General features: G+C 39.6%; 1 protein-coding gene across 1 annotated transcript in view; it reads left to right on the top strand.

Moving 5' to 3' along the window:
• The window catches only part of SLC15A4 (solute carrier family 15 member 4), a 56,458-nt gene extending 37,266 nt beyond the window's left edge, over positions 1 to 19,192 (top strand). The window contains exons 6-8 of the mRNA XM_039505478.1: positions 2,350 to 2,505; positions 11,994 to 12,152; positions 17,622 to 19,192. Coding sequence (XP_039361412.1) covers positions 2,350 to 2,505; positions 11,994 to 12,152; positions 17,622 to 17,770 — 464 coding nt within the window. The 3' untranslated portion in view covers positions 17,771 to 19,192. The remainder of the gene's footprint in view (positions 1 to 2,349; positions 2,506 to 11,993; positions 12,153 to 17,621) is intronic.
• The last annotated feature ends 402 nt before the right edge of the window (positions 19,193 to 19,594 follow it).

Raw genomic sequence — 19,594 nt, 5'->3', positions numbered from 1 at the left:
TATATACATTTGTAGTGTAGACCAGGGCTAAGTCCCTGTGTAGACAGCACTAGGATGGAAGAATTCTTCTGTCGATCTAGCTGCGCCACTGTAATGCTTAGGCATAGACAAGCTTGTCGTTAAGCCAACCTCAGCACTAGGTCAATGGAAGAAAGCTGGATTTACTACAGCTTCTGACTACAGCAACATGGCTGCAGCTGTTGTAGACATACCCTCGTGTTCCAAGACAGGGGTTTTCTTTTCAGTTTCAAGTGGATGTAATGGCTTCCCATTAACTCTAATGGTCGTCCATTGTCTTTTTCTGGCTGGACAATGGATGGTTATTTGAAGTTAGTTTTGCGAGAACAACTGGCTTGGAAGGAGCTTTTCTTTGCTGAGAGGTAGTTGAAATTGTTGTACTGCTCATGAACATATTATTCAATATACATATGTTCATAACCACAATCTGCATACATATCTTGTGATGACCATCAAGTTCAGAACATTACAGCCTTTCATAAAAGATCTTACTTGACATTTTTCTACACAATAACATTGCGTACAACCCGTTGATGCAATTGCTTATTATTTGGGATTTGCACCCCTATTGTCTCCTTCGGGTGTCTGGACCCTGGTTGTTACAGGGGAAAGTATTTTGAAATGTGTTCCAGGAGGTAGTTGCACCACAAGATATAACTGAAGGAGTTTCAGGATTAATAGTATCCATTTTCCCCCACCTGCTGTTTCAATATAATAGACTATAAAACAGTTAGGAGCTTTCTTTTCTGCAATTGATTCTTAACTAACATTAATGGTTAAACTTGTGCTATGATACAGGAAGCTTTCCACCTTTCTCAAGAGCACGTTACAGACCACTTACTGCACATATAAGCATGCTTGAACCTTTTGGCTCACTCCCAGAGCTCGAGCCCCAGCACAGCTATTGCACAGCAGTGAACTACAAAATTATCTTTAGTATGAAACTGTAGGCACCTCCATTCTAGAATCCATTTGCTCAGTTTTGACACCACATTCAGACTTTCAAAACAAGAGCAGAGTTTTTTGTTTTGGCCCCCCCCCCCCCCCCCCGCAAAAAAAAAAAACTTGGGCTGATGTCATATACATGATTTATCTTATCAGGGACTCAGCATTATGGCACCTGTCTGGGTAGTGCATCCACTGCTTTTTATCTGGATCAGATAAAAGTGAGGAAATTGATTACTATACTTAGTCATTTTAAGCACAGTGTACCAGCAGTGCCTTATACATGGTATGCTGCAGATGTATGAAATCTTTATTATTATTTATTATTTATTATTCCATTGTTTTGCTGCTTGGGTATAAGGTCAGATCTTGATCTTCTAACCTAAACAGGGCTGATCCTTATCTGCACTCGGATGGAGACCTGCCCGTACAACCGGAGTACTTCAGGAAAGTAGTGTTAATGATTCAATAGGTCCTGCTCTTCCCTTTTGAAATAGCAATGAGCTAGTGTACCAAATTGGTTGGGTGGTGGGCTCCGTGCTACTGGTAATTGGAAGTGTATTCTTTTGGATGAGGCATAAAATAGAAGCCCTGGTCACTTGTGGTTATTAAAGAGCCCAAGCATTCTTTGTAGCAGTATGCCTAATTTCAGTCTGGGTAAACTGTAAGCTAACTGCTGAAATTTCCCCTACAATTTCATTGGGATAAGATTTACTTTCTGCTCTGAAGTGTCCTGTTGCACTGATGAGCACTGTTAAACTATTGTTGCATTTCACACTCTGCATGACACTGAAATGCAGATACTAATGTGATTTCCATGTACAGTATAACTTGTAAATCAGCTTGTAAACAGCTTTGGAATTCTCTGTGATGAAAGGTGCTATGTAAATGTAAGCGATCAACAGTAAACCATTATGAATATGGTAAACAACATTCGTGTAGCACTGGTGACCATTTTTAAAAAGTAATATAGTCACTGATGTATACTTTCTTGCTTGCAGATGAAATAATTCAACTTTGCAAAGGAGTAGTTTGCAGAAGTGAGATTGCCTTTAAAAAAAAAAAAACACTCTTAAGTTTGTATTAGAAGACTCTGTGAGCTAATCCACCTGAAATGGGGTAAAGATTTGTGTAATTATAGCTGATAAATAAGAATAGAGTAACTGTAATCCTGTGGCGGAGAAACTGGATTTTTTTCTGAAATAGTAATAGCAAAAGTAGACTATGTAATGCTTGATATGTGAATATTACGAAGTACTTATTCCTGGTACCTAAGCTTTTGTTGCATGGTTCAGGTAATCATGTCATGCAGTAATTTGATCGTAATTTAGTCCTACGTATGAAGAAATAGCTTTTGCATTTTAGGATTCTTTTTTTTTCTTTTAGGAATTTTGGAAGGCAACAGACTGAGTATTGTAAAGGTTAAAACAATTAATCAGACAATTGGAAATGTTACGTATTATGCTGCTGATTTGCCAATATGGTGGCAGATTCCTCAATATGTACTGATTGGATTCAGTGAAATATTTGCAAGCATAGCAGGTAAGTGTGTTTTTGTTTTGTTTTGTTTGTTTTTTTTTGGTGGTTTTGTTTTTTTAAATCATAACTTTTTTGTCCATCTCTGATCATTTTTTCCTAATACATTATAATTATAACATAAAAAGATGCATAGTAATTTTTAAGGGACGGGAATTAAATTCTTGTAGGTTACACTGGGTCAAAAGATTAGCAGACTGCTTTTAATTGTTTTGACATAGAATCACAGAATTGGAAGAGACCTTGAGAGATCATCTAGTCCAGTCCCCTGCACTCATGGCAGGACTAATTATCTAGGCCATTCCTGACAGGTATTTTGTCTAACCTGCTCTTAAAAATCTACAATGATGGAGATTCCATAACCTCCCTAGGCAATTTATTCCAGTGCTTAACCACCGTGACATTTAGGAAGTTTTTCCTAATGGCCAGCTTGGCTCCCTTGTTGCAATTTAAGCCCGTTGCTTCTTGTCCTAGCCTCGGAGGTTAAGAAAAACAATTTTCCTTCCTTCTCTTTGTAACAACCTTTTACATACTTGAAAACTATTATGTCCCTCAGATCCCTTTCTGCAGTACTCCTTCCCATTTTGTATGTGTGCAACTGATTGTTCCTTCCTAAGTGGAGTACTTTGCATTTGTCCTTAATGAATTTCATCCTGTTTACTTTAAACCATTTCTTGAGTTTGTCCAGATCATTTTGAATTTTAATCCTATCCTCCAAAACACTTGCAACCCCTCCCAGCTTGGTATCATCCACAAACTTTATAACATTTACCAGTTAGATTAAATGACCAGTTGTGATAAAATTAATGCACAGTAGGACATATATTAATACTTTAGAGGAATAAGAGGCTTATTTAATCTCAAATGCATCAGATAATATAATGGCAGCTTGATTAAGAACTTAAGTGTACAATTTAGAAATGGACATGAAATAATGAAGGTAACTAGTTGAGGGTTTAAAGCATGTGACACAGTTATTATGTACATAGAAAATGTTTATTTAGAATGCAAGATCCAAAATTTCTGGGATGCAGACAAGAGAACAGTGGCATCCTGATAAAGATAATGGATTAACTGTACCTTTCCTATGACCAAAGGTAATTGTCCTTTTTCCAGCCTTTCTTAAAGATAATGAGGGAGGTAGTATGAAGCAAAGGATGCATCCTTGACCAATGTGAACCACTAGCAGCAGCAACAGGTGAAATCCAAAATGATCTATAGTTGAGTGTGATCCCAACCAGTAAATATCCATATTGAAGCTTGGAAGTGGTGGGTGCCAGGTCAGAAGCTCCCTAGAAGTTTTCTCTTGGTGCTATTTGTCTAGATATTACAAAAGATGAACCTACATTTAATCCTGTAGTTTTTACTGAGACAAAGTGAGTTTTGCCAGAGTACGAACTACAAACCTGGGCCAATGAACAGTCAAGGTGTTTAATTAGGCTTCTTCACAGCCACAGGCTCTTTGACACTAACCCAGGTTGTTATCCCACTGACCATAAGAATAGCTTGGAAAACTCTGCCTTTTAGCAGATGTTCAGAAGATGGCGAACACATTTACCGTTCTTTATAAACGTATTCCAACTACCAGGCAGGTGCAGGGAAGGACGAAATGCATTTTCTGTTAATATTAATGTATCTATAGTAGAAAAGCTGATTTCCTCCCCCCGACCCTCCAAGTGCATTTCAGATGTTGTGATGTATCAGACACATGGTTTGGATCCTAGCTTTAGGAACTGATGTGCTGTTCTACCTCTAATGTGGAGAGGTAAAATTATTTAAAACAAATGTATTTAAAATTAAAACAGCAGAGCCCTAGCCATTGGGGCTGATAGCAGGAGCCCAGGCTGCCCATTCTGAGGTTTATCCAAGTTTTTTTTTTTTTTTGGTTATTTGATCTAGCCCTAGTCCCAATTAGATCACTAATTAGAGTTCCATTGTTTTAGCAAAAAGCACTTCCAAAGAATACCTAGATTACATCTAGATCAAATACCAAAGAGGTCTGTCTCATGAAGGCAGTCTGTTTTTTTGTTTTTGTGGTGTTTTTGGTTTTGCAAGATGGTATTTTCCCAAGTAAAATGAACTTGATTTCTTCTTTTGCCCACATAACCTGCCACACAATTCAGCACCTCTTGCAGTCTCTGATCCACAGGTGCCAACTTTTTTTCTGCGCCAGTGGGTGCTCCAGTCCCCACCCTAACACTGCCCCTCCCCAAATCCCCGCCCCAGCCCTGCCTCCTCCCCCAAGTGTGCCACGTTCCCCCCTCCTCCCCCGCCCTCCCAGGCTTGCCCCGTGAAACAGCTGTTTCATGGCGCAAGCGCTGGGAGGGATGGGGGGAGAAGCAGGACGCGGTGGCGTGCTCAGGGGAGGAGGCGGAGGTGGGGTAGGGTGTGTGTTGGGGGGGGGGGGAGGTGGGCCATGGAGCTCACCCACCAATTTTTCCCTGTGGGTGCTCCAGCCAGGAGTTAGCGCCTGTGCTCTGGTCAAGAAAAGCCACGGGGTAGGCTAGCCTCAAGATGACAGTGGTTTGGGAAAGCTCTCACATGGCTTGCTAGTGCAGCAGTTAATCTTTTGCTTTCCTGAGCATGAAACTTACCATGAAAAGTTAAAACAAATGTCGCCTATTGTTAATTTACCATAACATTGGAATTGAAAAATGAATGCTTTTAGCCCTCTAGCCCACAATAAAAACAAACATTTTTGATCAATCTTTCTGGATTGAAAAAGAATCTTTCAGGATCACTGCCTTGGCTTGGCTTGGCATGCAGACTGCTGGTTTGTTCTTAAAGCAGGGCTGATGGTTAGTGTGGCTATGCCAGTCAGGAGGCATTGGTCTATAAGTCAACAAGGTCAGAGGACACAGTATTCTGCTTACTGTTAAGTAGCTCTAGTAAAAAGCTTTAAGGAATCTGCTGGAAACGATTTTCAAGATCTGCTTTTGTCTCTAGAATTGTCCTACAGGCATATTTTTATTTAGTACTTCATGTGGTAAGTACCAGGTAAACTGAAGCACTACTCAAACCACATCTTCCTGGAACTGAATCACAAGTCTCTGTAAATCTCTTGGATGCCATCCTTGTGTTATGTAGTGGACAGCACTGTGAGATCATATTGATTTTAGGCTGAAGCTGAAGTGGGAGGAGAGTGTGAATGAGACTATAAAATCTTATTTTCTGGTCTGTTTCACACACATTAGGGTTCATTAGCACAAAAAAAAGCGCAGACCATTTATCTGTTGCCGCTGTTTTATACGTGACATGGCTTGCATTGGTTTCTTCTTATAATTCAACTATAAATACATTGCTGTTGTGATTCTTTCAATAAATTTCTGTTTACTATTTGGAGCTTGTGAACAATATTCAATTAATAACACTAGCAACCTACTGCAATTAGATCTATAAATAGGTATTTTAATACACTATGAACATCGTTCAGCTAGCTAGTCCTAATGCGAGATCACTCCCTCAGTGACCTTATTCCAGTTAAGTCACATGGAGCTTTTGCTTAGAGCCATAACATAAAATGATATTAACAGCCACAGTAATTCAGTATCTTAATTTGTACAGATGTTTAAAGTTTAACATTGAACTTGGTTTCTTCCCCTTAGCACAGGGGCTCCTAACTTAGGTTCCATACAGCAAAGTTTAAGAAAAACCAATTTCCCCCACCCCCATAGTTTACTGTGACAACACAAAACTGAAAATTGCATACTTTGCAAGAATACAAGTAATAGTTAAAGGGCTTTGATCGGTATATAGGTCTGAGTATTTGTGTCAGAAGTACCAATTTTATTTCATAAAGCACCTTTTGTGTTCAGAAAATACAGATCAGAGCAGCTAAAATAACACTGCCCAAATGCTTTTGGAAACCGTAACGCCGACTGACACTGCAACTCCTTCCCAGTTTTCAGAGGCCGTGGGAAGAAGTGACGGGGTTCATGGATGCTGGGCTCACAGGTAGGGAGCAGGCCCCCCCTTTAGTGGAGGTGGGCAGGAGCAGTGGAGTTCCTGGGCAGTGAGGCAGAGTATGGTACTCACTGGTCCAGCAGCACTATGAGCTGTGTGTAGGTCCAATCCAGCAGGAAGTCGATGAGGGTGCAGAGCCGGTAGCTGGGATGGGTCTCTGCTGTGGTATGGTCAGGGAAGCTGGGGCTATACCTGGCGGAGACCAACTGGTTACTCTCCAGCTGCACTGGTGCACTGCAGAAGTCAGCACATCATCCAAGGCAGGAACTGCGCAGGACCCTGGCTCTTCCTGGCACCTGACATGACCAGGCACAGGCGCCCTGTGGCACCAGGGAACAGGGAGGAAGGTGGTTCCAGGAGCTGCGGCAGAGCTCACAGCCCACTTTGCACAGGGTCTGCTGTTGTGATGTGGGTGCAGAACTGGAAGTTAACAGCTGCAGCTGATCAGAAAGAGAGCCCTCCTCGTCGTCCTAATTTACCCAGCCCCACTGCCTAAAGGTGAGCAGCAGATCAGTAGTGAATGGAGCGGAGCCCTCAGTATACAATGGGAATGAGATGGGGACCTGTGGGAATGGAGAGGAGCCTTTCTGATACTGCATAGGCTACTTCAACCAAAGAGAGCACAGGGGAGATATGAGGGTGGCAGGGGGAAGACGGGGAAGCAGGAGAGCCCCTGCATTGCTGTGGGCATAGCCAAGCTGAGGGGCAGAGCACTGGGTGAAGCTGCTTTCCCTAGTGTCCACCCCTCCCTGGCCAGCACCCACACCAAGCGGAGCTCTGAATCCACTCTGGCAGCCCTACACCCTGGTCAAAAGACAGGCAGCTGGCACTTCCCTGGCTCAAGGCTGTGCCTTCTCAGGGAGTTTGAGAACGTCTGCCTTAGATGATTCCCTCAGATAGGATTTCCCGTTATGGGACAAGATGGTTTTCAGAGGCTGCTACTCCTTTTGTCACACTTGACTAAATCAATGTTAGAATCAGAACATGTGACCCCAGTTCCCATATAGTCTGTTTTCCCCCTCAGGTCAATAGCAGAGAGCCTTTAGCTCATCAGCCCTTTGCTTCCATCTGTCCTGCTATGGCACACCAGTACTAGGAAATGGTTAGACTCTCTTAGTGAGCTGGGTTTTGGTGCAAAAGGAGAACATAAGAACGGCCATACTGTGTCATACCAATGGTCCATCTAGCCCGGTATCCAGTCTTCCGACAATGGCCAATGCCAGGTGCCCCAGAGGGAACGAACAGAACAGGTAATCATCAAGTGATCCATTCTCAGCTTCTGGCAAACAGAGGCTAGGGACATCATCCCTGCCCATCCTGGCTAGTAGCCATTGATGGACCTATCCTCCATGAATTTTGCATGTGAAACAAGCAGCATGCATTTACATGAATGGGCGCTAGATGCTGGGGTTTATGATCACCTTTTACAATATGAAGGTGCAAGTCATCTAAAAGTCCACCATATTCAGATAGGTGCGGCATGGCCTCAGAGGCCATCTTGGCTGTAGTGAACTGACCAATGTTGTGGCCTACTTGGTACTGATTTGTGTTCCCAGCCTGACTCTCTTTGGAATAGAAGGGATCAGCAGCTTTCATTTCATGCTTTTTACATGTTTATTTCATAGCCTTTAATTCTTTGTACCTCCTGCTAAGTTCTCCTCTACTTCTGAGGCACTTGTCCTTTTACATGTTTTCCCCAACGTTTGACTTCATTTTGCTCTTCATTACTTAGGAGTATAATAAAATGGCCTGCACAGCTGGTGCAAGCTTTTCTTTGTTGTTTTTTTGTCTGCTGGGAGGGTGTAACTTGCTGTCCGGACTAGCATTGTATTGGACTAGAAGAAATAAAATTTAGCACCTTGGGGAATTGTTACGTAAGTAAAACACCAGGCTAGTAGTCTGTGGGGTCTGTTCCTGATCTTGCTGCAATAATATATAAGAGAGGTCACTTAACATCTTCGGCTCAACTTAACTGCTTGTAAAATGGGGAATGGTGTGACTTAAGGTGCTAGCTAACTTAAGATGTGCTGTGGGAGTGCAGAGCGGATCCTTTGCAATAATCAGTGCTGCCCTTTATCATGTTAAGTTTTATTGTATGTGTAATAACATCCATAATATCTCCTGTTATCTTAGGATATTTTCCTACCCACAGCTACTAAAGACTGTTTCTATCACTTCAGAATAAGCAATTGGAATTCTTGCTTAAACAAGTCACTTTCTGAATGTCATCTCTGTTTTAATATCTTTCTCAACTACAGAGAAAGCTTAAAGCAGAGAATAAAGCAGTAGTTGCTTAGCAACCTTAGGGGAATTATGTTAACTCTAAATCTGAATTCATGTACGCAACTGACTTACAAGAAATGCCTGTATATTTGAAAAAGGTATTTGGTGCCTCCGTCTTTGAGATGTCGTCTCTCTTTTGACTATCAGAATTATTACACAGTTTATAAAAGTTCCCAAACAAAATATAACATATCTTCAGTGTATTTGTCAAAGGATCAGTGGTTTAAAAAAAGTGATAAATTCTTCTGTTGAGTTCTAGATTCCAGGTTGTTTGTACTACTTGATTTAATAGACAAAGTAAAACCTTTTAAGTCCTGTCCTATTCTCATGCAATTACACTGCTGTTCTTTTGCACTTGTTGCAGCTCTAATAATGGTTTTATAACTTGAGCATTGGCCTGCTAAACACAGGATTGTGAGTTCAGCCCTTGAGGGGGCCATTTAGGGAACTGGGGTAAAAATCTGTCTAGGGATTGGTCCTGGTTTGAGCAGGGGGTTGGACTAGATGACCTCCTGAGGTCCCTTCCAAGCCTGATATTCTATGTGAAAATCTATGTGAAAACCTGTGTAGCCAATTTTTTTTTTTTGGTTGGCAGGGGGAATATAAATGTGCCTGTTTGAACTGGGGAGTTCATGCACATCTTAATTGTTCTTTATATCACCCTTTCCTTCCATTTGGTTTACAAAGCTTTGTTTCAATCTTCTGATCATTATCTAAATTAAATGACTGGTAATAAGAAGGCGCCTTAAGATTGAATGGAAAATACTTCAAGAAAAACGTGATTTTTAAATTTGATCGGCGTATCCGTAGTGCTATGAAATTAAATTTTTGAAAAAGTGAAATGTTAATGGTTACAATACTGTGATTTGAAAGCACTTTGTTCAGAAAAGAACTGAATATGTTAAAACCTGAAACATAAGTTTGTTTTTGTTTACAGTAAAGCTGAGCATACTTTTATTAAACCATATTAGTTTCACTTCAGGTACCTTTTAAAAAGATGACACACATTGAATTAATCTTTTGTATTATTCCCTGCAATCCTCTTAAAGCACCCGTATTTAGCTGGGAATCGTAATCTCACATGACACCACCAACTACAGGGTTTAATTTCAAAACTGCTTATTTGAGGTAGCATGAAATTGCTATCAATGGCTGCCAGCAGGCAGCAATATCACTGATGGCAAAGAAAAGATTTTGTTCTTTAGGCCAGATTAAATATTTGGGTAACTAGGAACATTATTCAAGTTTGGAAGCATGATTTTTTTTTTAATTACAGAAGTATGTAGTATTACATTTTCCCCCCCAAAGGTATCACTCAAGTTTAATGCTTTTGTGAAGGAACTAAGAAAAAAAAATCAGACTGGAGTTCTTTCACTCAGTGTACTTCAGTTGGAGTTGTGTGACTAGTATCCAGTGTGGTCACCAGACTGAATCTCAGATAGTCTGGAAACTTTTCTGACAGCTGAGGTTATTTAGTGCAAGGTTACAGTTTTATTTAAGATGAACAGACTGCTGCATTTTTAATAAGGGTTTGGCCAAATAAGAATTAGAAATGATTTCAAATGTAATGTTAGTGGCAAAACATCCCAATAAATAGGATTTGGACAATTTTTTAACTTTAGTGTCTGTTGTATTAAACAGAAGCTTTCTTCTCCCAGAAAAATACTGTTGGCTTCCATACATCTATAAGGACACTGAGCCTCACGTTCTGGGTTTACCTTTATTGGAGCCTCCCGTCTGACTTCTGAAAAAGGGCTCTTCAGCACTCTTCAATCCATAGAGATGTCACTTGGCAGCATTCAAGTGCTCTCCGCTTCAAGGGAGAACAATGTGGTGGTTCAGACGCGGTTTCCCACGTGGCACTACAGATCAATAAGGGAGAACATGTAGTTCTGATGCACTGCCTTGTCTGAACAGAACTGCACCCTCAGGCCCTGACTAATTGACCCATCTGGCTTGAAGTCTTAAGCCTTTCCCCTTAAAGGAAAACACCATTGTGTTCCTATCAAGCACTGTGTATGGATGAGTAGTGATAGTCAAGCAGTGTTAAAGAAATACTTGCAGTTTCAACATTATGTGAAGGGAGGATGGCTCTGAGCTTGCTTCATAGGCGCAGCCATGCCTCTGCAAAGAAGCATAAAGGAGGTATGGAGAGTCTTTCCCATTAATTTCAGGAAGAGGCAGACTACTTTGACTTAAGTCTCCCATCCCTTGCCCTTACCTGTAGACAATACCTTGGCTGTGATTCTGCAAAAAATTGTCCTTGCTTTTATGCCCTGTGAGTAGTCCCATTGACTTCAGTAGAATTCTGACTATGTAAAGTTAAGCATGTGCATAAGTTTTGTGGGATCAGGCCTATAACAGCATATCATGTTGGGGAACTGGGGCTGCAGATTAGTCTGATACGCAGATTCTAGGTCCCATCTGCCCACAGTAAAGTTAAATAGTTAACTGTGTTGGGAGGAGGGGAAACTTTTTAAAAACTATTGAGACTTACCCTAATTGTTGCAAATTCAGAGAAATGAACGTCCATGGGGGATGTAGGATTTGCCTCAGTCAAAACATGACTTGCCAAAACATGGTCTAGCCAAGAAGACCATATGGGAGTCAAGAGAGCTGGCTTTTGTTATGAAAACTACTTTAAAAATTTTCACATCTCGGTCATATTGTAGTCACCTTCCATCAATGCTCAAACATGGCATTTTAAAAACTGTTCTAAAACAGACTAGCCAAACCATTGATTAAAAACAGTTTGGCTGGACAGTGTCCTAGCTGTTTAACTCACTTTGGATAAGGTTGAAAGCCAAGTATAATGTAAACTTCCCTAGATGGTATGTTGATTCTGGTATACAATGAGACTTGACTGATATCAGTTGACACGAGATTTCTGAGAGAACTTGTTTGCTATAAGGTTGTGCACTTGCTAAAAGAACAATAAAGTGGTGCAGCACATAAAAATCAAAGTATTTTATATTTATATATAAGTTCAGGATTTAATGCAAATATAAAACATTGATAACCTTGACTAAGACTTTCAGAGCAGCCTAAGGGAGTTAGATACTCATTGGAAATCAATGGGAGTGGGTAAATAAATCCCTTAGTGTCCTCTGAAAATCCAAGTTCTTGTTTTTAACCTTGTACAAATGTATTTTCAGTGTTCATGGATATTTGTCATTAGCAGGCACATTGAGCTGGTAACCAAGCACATAAATTTCTTACAGATTGATACCTTTTTTCTTTTAATACAGGCCTAGAATTTGCATATTCAGCTGCTCCCAAATCCATGCAGAGTGCCATTATGGGACTGTTCTTTTTCTTTTCTGGAATTGGGTCATTTGTTGGCTCAGGACTGCTGGCGTTGGTGTCTATTAACGCAATTGGCTGGATGAGTAATCATACAGATTTTGGTAAGTAATCCTCAATGTATTGGAGGATGATGAAGTAAAATGCTTAATCAGAAATCATTATATTTCAGGGGTGGGAACTTTCTTAGCTTAGAATTGTAACACTTTGAATTTGTAAACCCTCTTAATATGGCAAAGACATAATTTCATCTTGCATATTGCTACAATTGGAGCTGAGATACTGCCTTAAATGGATACATTAGAAATGCATATGTTGTAAAGTGGACTTTATAAAAGAGCTGATTCAGTTAATTGCTCAGCTGTGTTACTATTTTTGCTCACCAGAAGATATTTGTACATTTAAGAATATTTTAGCTGGAATGTCTAGATTAGTAGAAGCAGTTGAAGAATTTTTTTTGCTCTCTTAAAAATTTTTAAATTACACACATTTTCAGTGAAAATAATAAAACAGGTTTTTGACAAGAGTGCTGATTATTTGCAACTCATGTTTCAGGGTACTTTGTGGCAATTACCATACAAGAGTTAAATTTGCATTTCTACCTAGCAATCAGTTTATTTTACAGTTTCACTGTCAGTTGAAGTTAAACAAAATCATTGGCACCAGTAGGTGGCACCTTGGGAATTTCATAAGATCATTTACAGACTTCAGTGGCTTGATTAGTTCCAGCAAGAAGAGTGTGTGAAAGATTTAATAAATTAGGTTAACATTGATATGCAGGTACAGTTTTATGTACCCTCTACAAATTATGCCTAAAGTTAAACTTGGTGTTGAATTTTTTTGCCCTTTCTGCTAGATCAGATGTGATGTAGACTTTTTTTAACAGTCTGTCTGGAAACTACATTTATGCCATAAGTTGGCATATTTATTTTACAAGTTTCTTCTTTAAAAACAGATGGCCAAAAGCTTAATCTTTACACAGGAGTCATCACGAATACAAAATTTTATTCCAAAAACAGAGGTCCCACATTTCATCTAGTTGTACAGCAGTAACAAGCATTTTGTTCTGACACACCCGTAACTGTTGAGTTTCTAAGGATGTGGGGTTTTTTGGTCATGACTTTCACAGGAATAATCTTTGTTGTAGAAAATATTTCTATAATTTAGCATTTTGAGATTTTTTTCAGATGAGGTGAATGGGAAACTGTTTTCCCTGAGATTCTTGAGCTGCCTGGGAAACCCCGTATGCCGTGTTGTAGTCGTGTCAGTCCCAAGACTTTAGAGAGACAAGGTGCGTGAGGTCCAATAAAAGTTATTACCTCACCCACCTCGTCTCTCTTGCTAAACCCTAGGCAGCGTAAGAGACTAGTAGAGCAATGATTGAACAACACAGGACCAGACCAGCAAATTCTCAGTGAGAGACTAAGGGCAGGTCTACACTAAGGGCGGGGGTCGAACTAGGGTACGCAAGTTCAGCTACGTGAATAGCGTAGCTGAACTCGAAGTACCCTAGTTCGAACTACTTACCCGTCCAGACGCCGCGGGATGGAAGTCCACGGCTCCAAGGTCGACTCCGCCACCGCCGTTTGCAGTGGTGGAGTACCGGAGTCGACCGGAGCGCGCGGGGAGTTCGAACTATCGCGTCTAGATTAGACGCGATAGTTCGAACTCACCGTGTCGACCCGGCAGGTAAGTGTAGACTAGCCCTTAGTTCCTCTGGGGTTGATGTTTGTTCATCCTGAAGATAAAAATACTTTTTTTAAAACCAGTTGTTAATATTGGCCAAGATTTATTCTGCCATGGCAACTTTGGTGATCAAATCTGTCCATTCTTACAGCATACATATAATTCAAGAGATGTGCACTAAATATGGAGGAAGTTACTAGTTTATAAAATGTTTGTCATACTTGACATTTTTAATTAGACATTTTTGCCCCCTTTTCTAGCATGATCCATCCCATCTTGTTTTCCTTAGGCTATGATAAAACAGTCCCAGAAAAGGTAGCACCCCCATCTAAAAATATAGATTGGCTCAAGTACTTCTTGGGTTAAGACCGAAAGGTGTTGCCTCGGGTGGCTCCTTTGGTCAGCTGTGTAGAGTAAGCTGGGGATGCTCAGGCTGCTTCCCAGTGGACAGCTGTTACCAGGGAATTACCGGAAATCCCTATCTATCTTGGCCCTAAACGGCAGCTGCGGAGCTCTTATCTCCCCTTGCGTTCCCAAAGTTTGTACCTTGGAATCGGGGGTTGAGACCTACCAGTGGGGTGGCTTTGGTTTGTAGTATCTTGTGTTGCTGCTACGTGGACTGTTACTCCAGTGAATAAATGGGGCTTCATTGTTTTTTAGTGCTATCGAGTACTTTTCAAAGTGTTAAATTCACTGTTTTATTTTAAAAATGTTTTAGCAAATGTATCAAATTTTAAATTTAGTAAGACCTAGTAAGGTCTTCAAGGTTCCTGCCCATCAGTTGTGAGACTGAAGCTTTATTGTGAATGAAGTGTTTGTGAATTTTTCATTAGATATTCTACAACTATAAATTTTTAAAGAAATGCAGTATAAACTAGCGGCATTAAATGTTCTCCAATGTGTTCTCTCACTACTTCCCATTGATGGCAGTAGAGCACACTGTCTGCTGGCACTTAAGCGTTGATCGCTACATTGAAATGATTCAATTATTTCTGTGATCACTCCATGAAATCTTGATGTTTTTTTTTAACATCCCGTCCCACAAAGGAAAATTACTACTTCTGCTCTTCAGATGGAGTTTTGAAAGTATATTGTATTTTAAATGTCAAGAGAAGACTGCTTTTGCTTTTTATTATAAACTCATTTAATTAGATCTTGCATTTCAATAATTACAATAACTTAATCTCAACACATGTGTACGCTGCATTCAAAGCTTGTAAGGACTGATGTGTGCTTCTCTATTTCTTGCTTCCCCCTTTTGCTTATAATAGTCATAATGGTCCAATTTGGCTGTAGCTCGTGGCATGTTGGAAGCAAGCCATAGTGTATTCTTGAAAATTCAGCAATAGTAGGAGCTTTTTTCTTAATAGAAGGATAATGTTTTACCAATGAGCTTTCTTAATTTAGAAGCATTTAATGTGCATAAATCACTAGCTTAAAACAACTTTGAGGAAATGTCAGAGGTGAATTGAACCAGAAAGAAGTTCCATATAGCTGGATGGATTCCTAACTTTGCTCTGAGAGGGCTGAAAGAGAATTGCAGTAATGGCTTGATATGAATAATGCTGTTGAATTTTTCATGATGAATTTTTGTAACTTTATTTCCCCATTCGGCTGAGCAGGGAGGGGAGATTGAGGACTTCAGACACACAGGCACCATTAGCACTGAACAAGGCTAAGAGGTTGTCTAAAGAAATTGTAGTATATGAACTTCAGAATTCTGTTTATGCTTCATCCATTTCAATGATGTTGTAAAATATATGTTTTTACCCTAAAGCTTTACAGTTTCACTATATTCTAGGAGATCATTAAAATTAGATCATTTACCGTCTTCATTGCATAAACTTCTACTTTCCATGAAACAGCTTAGGTAGTATGGGCTAAAAACTGTGGATAAATTTAATTAGACCACTAGATGGTTAAAGGGATAAAAAGAGAGTGATCCAGTGGACCTAGAAGAAAAAAAATCTGTCTTGTGGAGCAATGACAGTACAAACTTTGCTTTCACTGTTTTGCGCTCTGTAAATACATTAGCAAATAGGATTTCTGCCAGGATTGTTCATAGAATGCCTTTTTAGTGAATATTGAAGACTATTCAGAGAAAGCTAGCTTTGATCTTGTATTTAAAAGTTCACTTTGGAGACTTGATTCTCAGTTACATATCCAGTTGAGTTAGAAAAAGACACCATATGAGTGGTATCATGCAAAGCTCTGATCTCAAATATTGCACGTGCATAATGAATGGCTTCTAAACAGCTTACAGTTCAAGGGTTTGTCCACACTGGAACTGTTACAGCTGCACCTCTGTAGTGCCTAGTGAAGACACGAACTACACTGACGGGAGAACCTCTCCCGTTAGCATAGGTCTCCACCTCCCCGAGAGACAAAGCTATGTCAATGGGAGAAGCCCTTCCATCAACATAGCACTGTCTACGCACCCCTGAGCGATGTTGTTATACCAACATAAGTTGGTAGTGGAAACCAAGCCCAAGAATTAATTGTACAAATTTGTGGAAAGTGGATTAGAAAAAATCAGGTTTTTGACAATTCAGGTAGTAAAAGTGAAAAATCATCATTCGTAAATCTTTCAGATCTACATTACATCTTGTGTGCAGAATTGCTAGGAAGTTGCTGTGAAAATGCCTCAGCAGGTTAAAAGAAATATACAAAAACCAATGATGAAGAATTAGAGGTGGAGGAGGTGCCGGGCAGTTGGAAATGTTCCTCACTCATTCCTTTGAATATACATTGGATTAGTTTTGGCCATACAGTTTTTTGCATATGTCTGTGAGATGAAATCTTCAGTGATTTAAGTCATTTTCATATCAAAACTTTTTCTATATCAACATAATTCATTTAATTTTTTTTTACTGATTACCTTTCTATTTAAGCAGTGAGCCATAAACCTGACCACTTGTTGATACAAATCTTGTTCTTACTCTCCTTGCAGGAGAGTAAGATTGTCCATTTACTTATTAAGCTCTGTTTCAGAGTGAGAGGGCATTGAGGAGAAAATACATTTTGGGGGTTCTGATTTAAAATGAAGAAACTATAGCCTGGAAATTAAAAGTACATTAAGTTCAGAGGCTTTTGTCTTACTCTGATAGCAATCTTGAGAGAGCATATTCGGCTTGTAGCATTTCCAGCAGGGGAGTTGGTTTCCTTTTTTAGCAAGGTAGCTCATTTTATATTTTAAAAAAAAAAGGGGGGGGAGGAACCTCTGTGTGTGGTCTCCTTTATTTAAATTGGGAGAAGAGCAAAAATCTATTTCATAGTTTTTCAGCTAACCTGTTTTATCTGAAGTATGAGCGAGTCCACAAGGCATTGCATAGGTACATCACTTATAAACATTTCTGGTTAGCACTTACATTTCTCTCTCCCTTTTAGGAGTTTACTAAATGAATTTGGGTTCTGCATTAGTTGAAAATCAATTATATAAAAAAGGAGGCACCTTCACAGCTTTCCTGTCTCTAAGTCTACTTTTCTCAGGCTGCTAATTCTTTTTAAAAACTGTTTAGGCCTCAGGGGCCTTGTGCTCCCCTCTGTACACATGTAATTTCTGTAACATTAAGTGGGGTTGTGGGCAGTCATTGAGGAGAAATCATATTGTGGGGGCTAAAGGGGTCTGCTCTTCTCAAGGGCATTCCTGACTTTAAGAGGTACAAGCACAAAATACAAAGCACAGCTTGCAGGCTGTATATTTTCCTAGAACTGCAATTTATATTCTAGATAATGCCAAAAATTGAAATACCGGTTACATGATGGAAATATGATCTGGTTCTGGTTTTGCCGACACCTTTTGCAGAGAGAAATCTTTATTATTATAGGACTGAGCGGGATTGTATACTCCCTATGTGTATTTACTTTTCCTCTCCAATTCTTTCTAGGTAACATTAATGGCTGCTTTTTAAACTATTACTTTTTCCTGCTGGCGGCTATCCAAGGAGCAACCCTCCTGCTTTTCCTTATTGTTTCTGTGAAATACGACCGTCAAAGATCAAGGACTAATGGAGTGACTGCCAATGGGAGGACCTGACAGTATCTGAAGTGGAAGAGCAGTTTATTAGACCAGCATGCAATAAATTAACTGGCAATGAACTGATAGCTTGCGAGATCTTAAACTGTTCTTCAATGGGACTCTTTCCTTAAACTTGCATGTTACATGAGTTCTCACCCCTGCCCCTTTCCCTGTAGGTAAGTGCCTTATGTTGGTGGGGCTCGTATGCCCTGTTGTAGAGAGAATGCAGATCGTGGAAGTGCATTAACTCTAGGTATTGAAGGCGCTGTGCTCATGCTGACATGTTGGACTACTTAGCATCTTTGGAAACTGAATATAACTAGTCAAAACTAATAAGGCAACATTGTATAATGTGGCTCACTCCTAAGTGAAGAACTTTGTTCAATGAAGAAAGGTGGATCTGGGGTGGGGAAACACTTTTTAGCAGCCTTTATTATGTTAAAGGCACCTGTTTTTCCCACAAAATGCTGCATTTCCTTGAAGTTCTGGTTACAGTTCAAGAGGCTCAGTGAAATTAGTAAGAGATCTCCTCCTCTGAATTTTAAAAATTTGAGGAAACGAAATTCAACAGGTCAATTTTGGGACAAGTGGAGGCAATCTAAACTTTATAGGTCTGACTAGCTGGATAAAAAGGGATGGCTTGTATGCAATGGATCTTTTGTTGCAAATAGGAAAAATGTTTTAAGCCTACACTTCAGTATTTGATATAAAATGGTCTTGGGTGCATTTAGACAATACAATAGGTTATTTTGTAGCTGCTATCATTTTTTTATACATGTTAGACACTTTTGGGGACTGAACTGGTTTTACTCCAGGATTTTTTTTTAAGGTCAGAGTTAGGTATATTAGGACGTTAGGGAAACTTGTGTCCTTTGAATAAGCAAGTCTTTTATCTAATGTTATCAGTTTCATTATCTCTATTTAAAGATCCTTAAATATTTTCAAGCGTGTGAAAAGAGATTGGAGACTGAATTTCAGTAGGCTTCTCAGTAAATGAATGTGTAATATCAATTGGAGGTCTCTTAGCCCTAATATCTTCAGTCCTGGTGTCTTTTATGTAATTCTTGCTAATGTGCTACAGGGCTAGAACCTTTCAGCAACACATTCCCATTATAGAGTAAATGTAGTTTTTACTCTTTCAGCCTGTTCGACTTTAATTGCTTTACCCTATTGTATTTAATACTGCATATGCAAGGCGATATGGAAAGCAATACTTTGCAAGTGATTATAAAGAAAACAAACTGAAAAATCAATATTTTATTAAACAGTTGAATGTGCTTGAGCTTTTACAGTTTCCTTTGGTGACTGCATTTAAAATGTTAAATATTTTTTTGGTACATAGAATGTCCTTTTAATGAGTTTACAAAGCAAAATGAACTCTTGTGCTGTGACTTCTGACCCTTTGTTCCTAGGTGAATAAAATTACACTGCAGATCTTCAGCATTCTTTGGTCTTTTATTTCCTCAAATCCATCTTTCAGTCCTATTAATTGTGCCACCCAATGGAATGAGTCTGGGAGTAATTACATATATTCGTCGTCTTGGTAAAAGACCCACAAGCAAGTGCTAAACCTGCTGGGACTAAGACCCTAAATGCATCCTGATCGTGGTGTAAGACTTGAACAGAATGGTGAAAATAAGAACTGCATCTCTTGTAAGCAAAACTGTAAATATTCCCTATTGGCTAATGTAATTTCTATTCTATTTAGCTTTTAATGCCCTATTTGTGGTATATCATCTTTAAAGCTGGTTTGGTCTGGTGGGATTAATGTGCTTGACAAAGACTGGAGTAGGCTGCAGAAGAATCATATGGCTATCTAAAAATCTATTTATCAAGAGATCT

Source organism: Mauremys reevesii, linkage group 18 (assembly GCF_016161935.1).
Source record: "Mauremys reevesii isolate NIE-2019 linkage group 18, ASM1616193v1, whole genome shotgun sequence".
Classification (NCBI taxonomy): Eukaryota; Metazoa; Chordata; order Testudines; family Geoemydidae; genus Mauremys; species Mauremys reevesii.
Note: the sequence above shows the minus strand (reverse complement) of the source record. Positions and strands in the feature narration are given on the sequence as shown.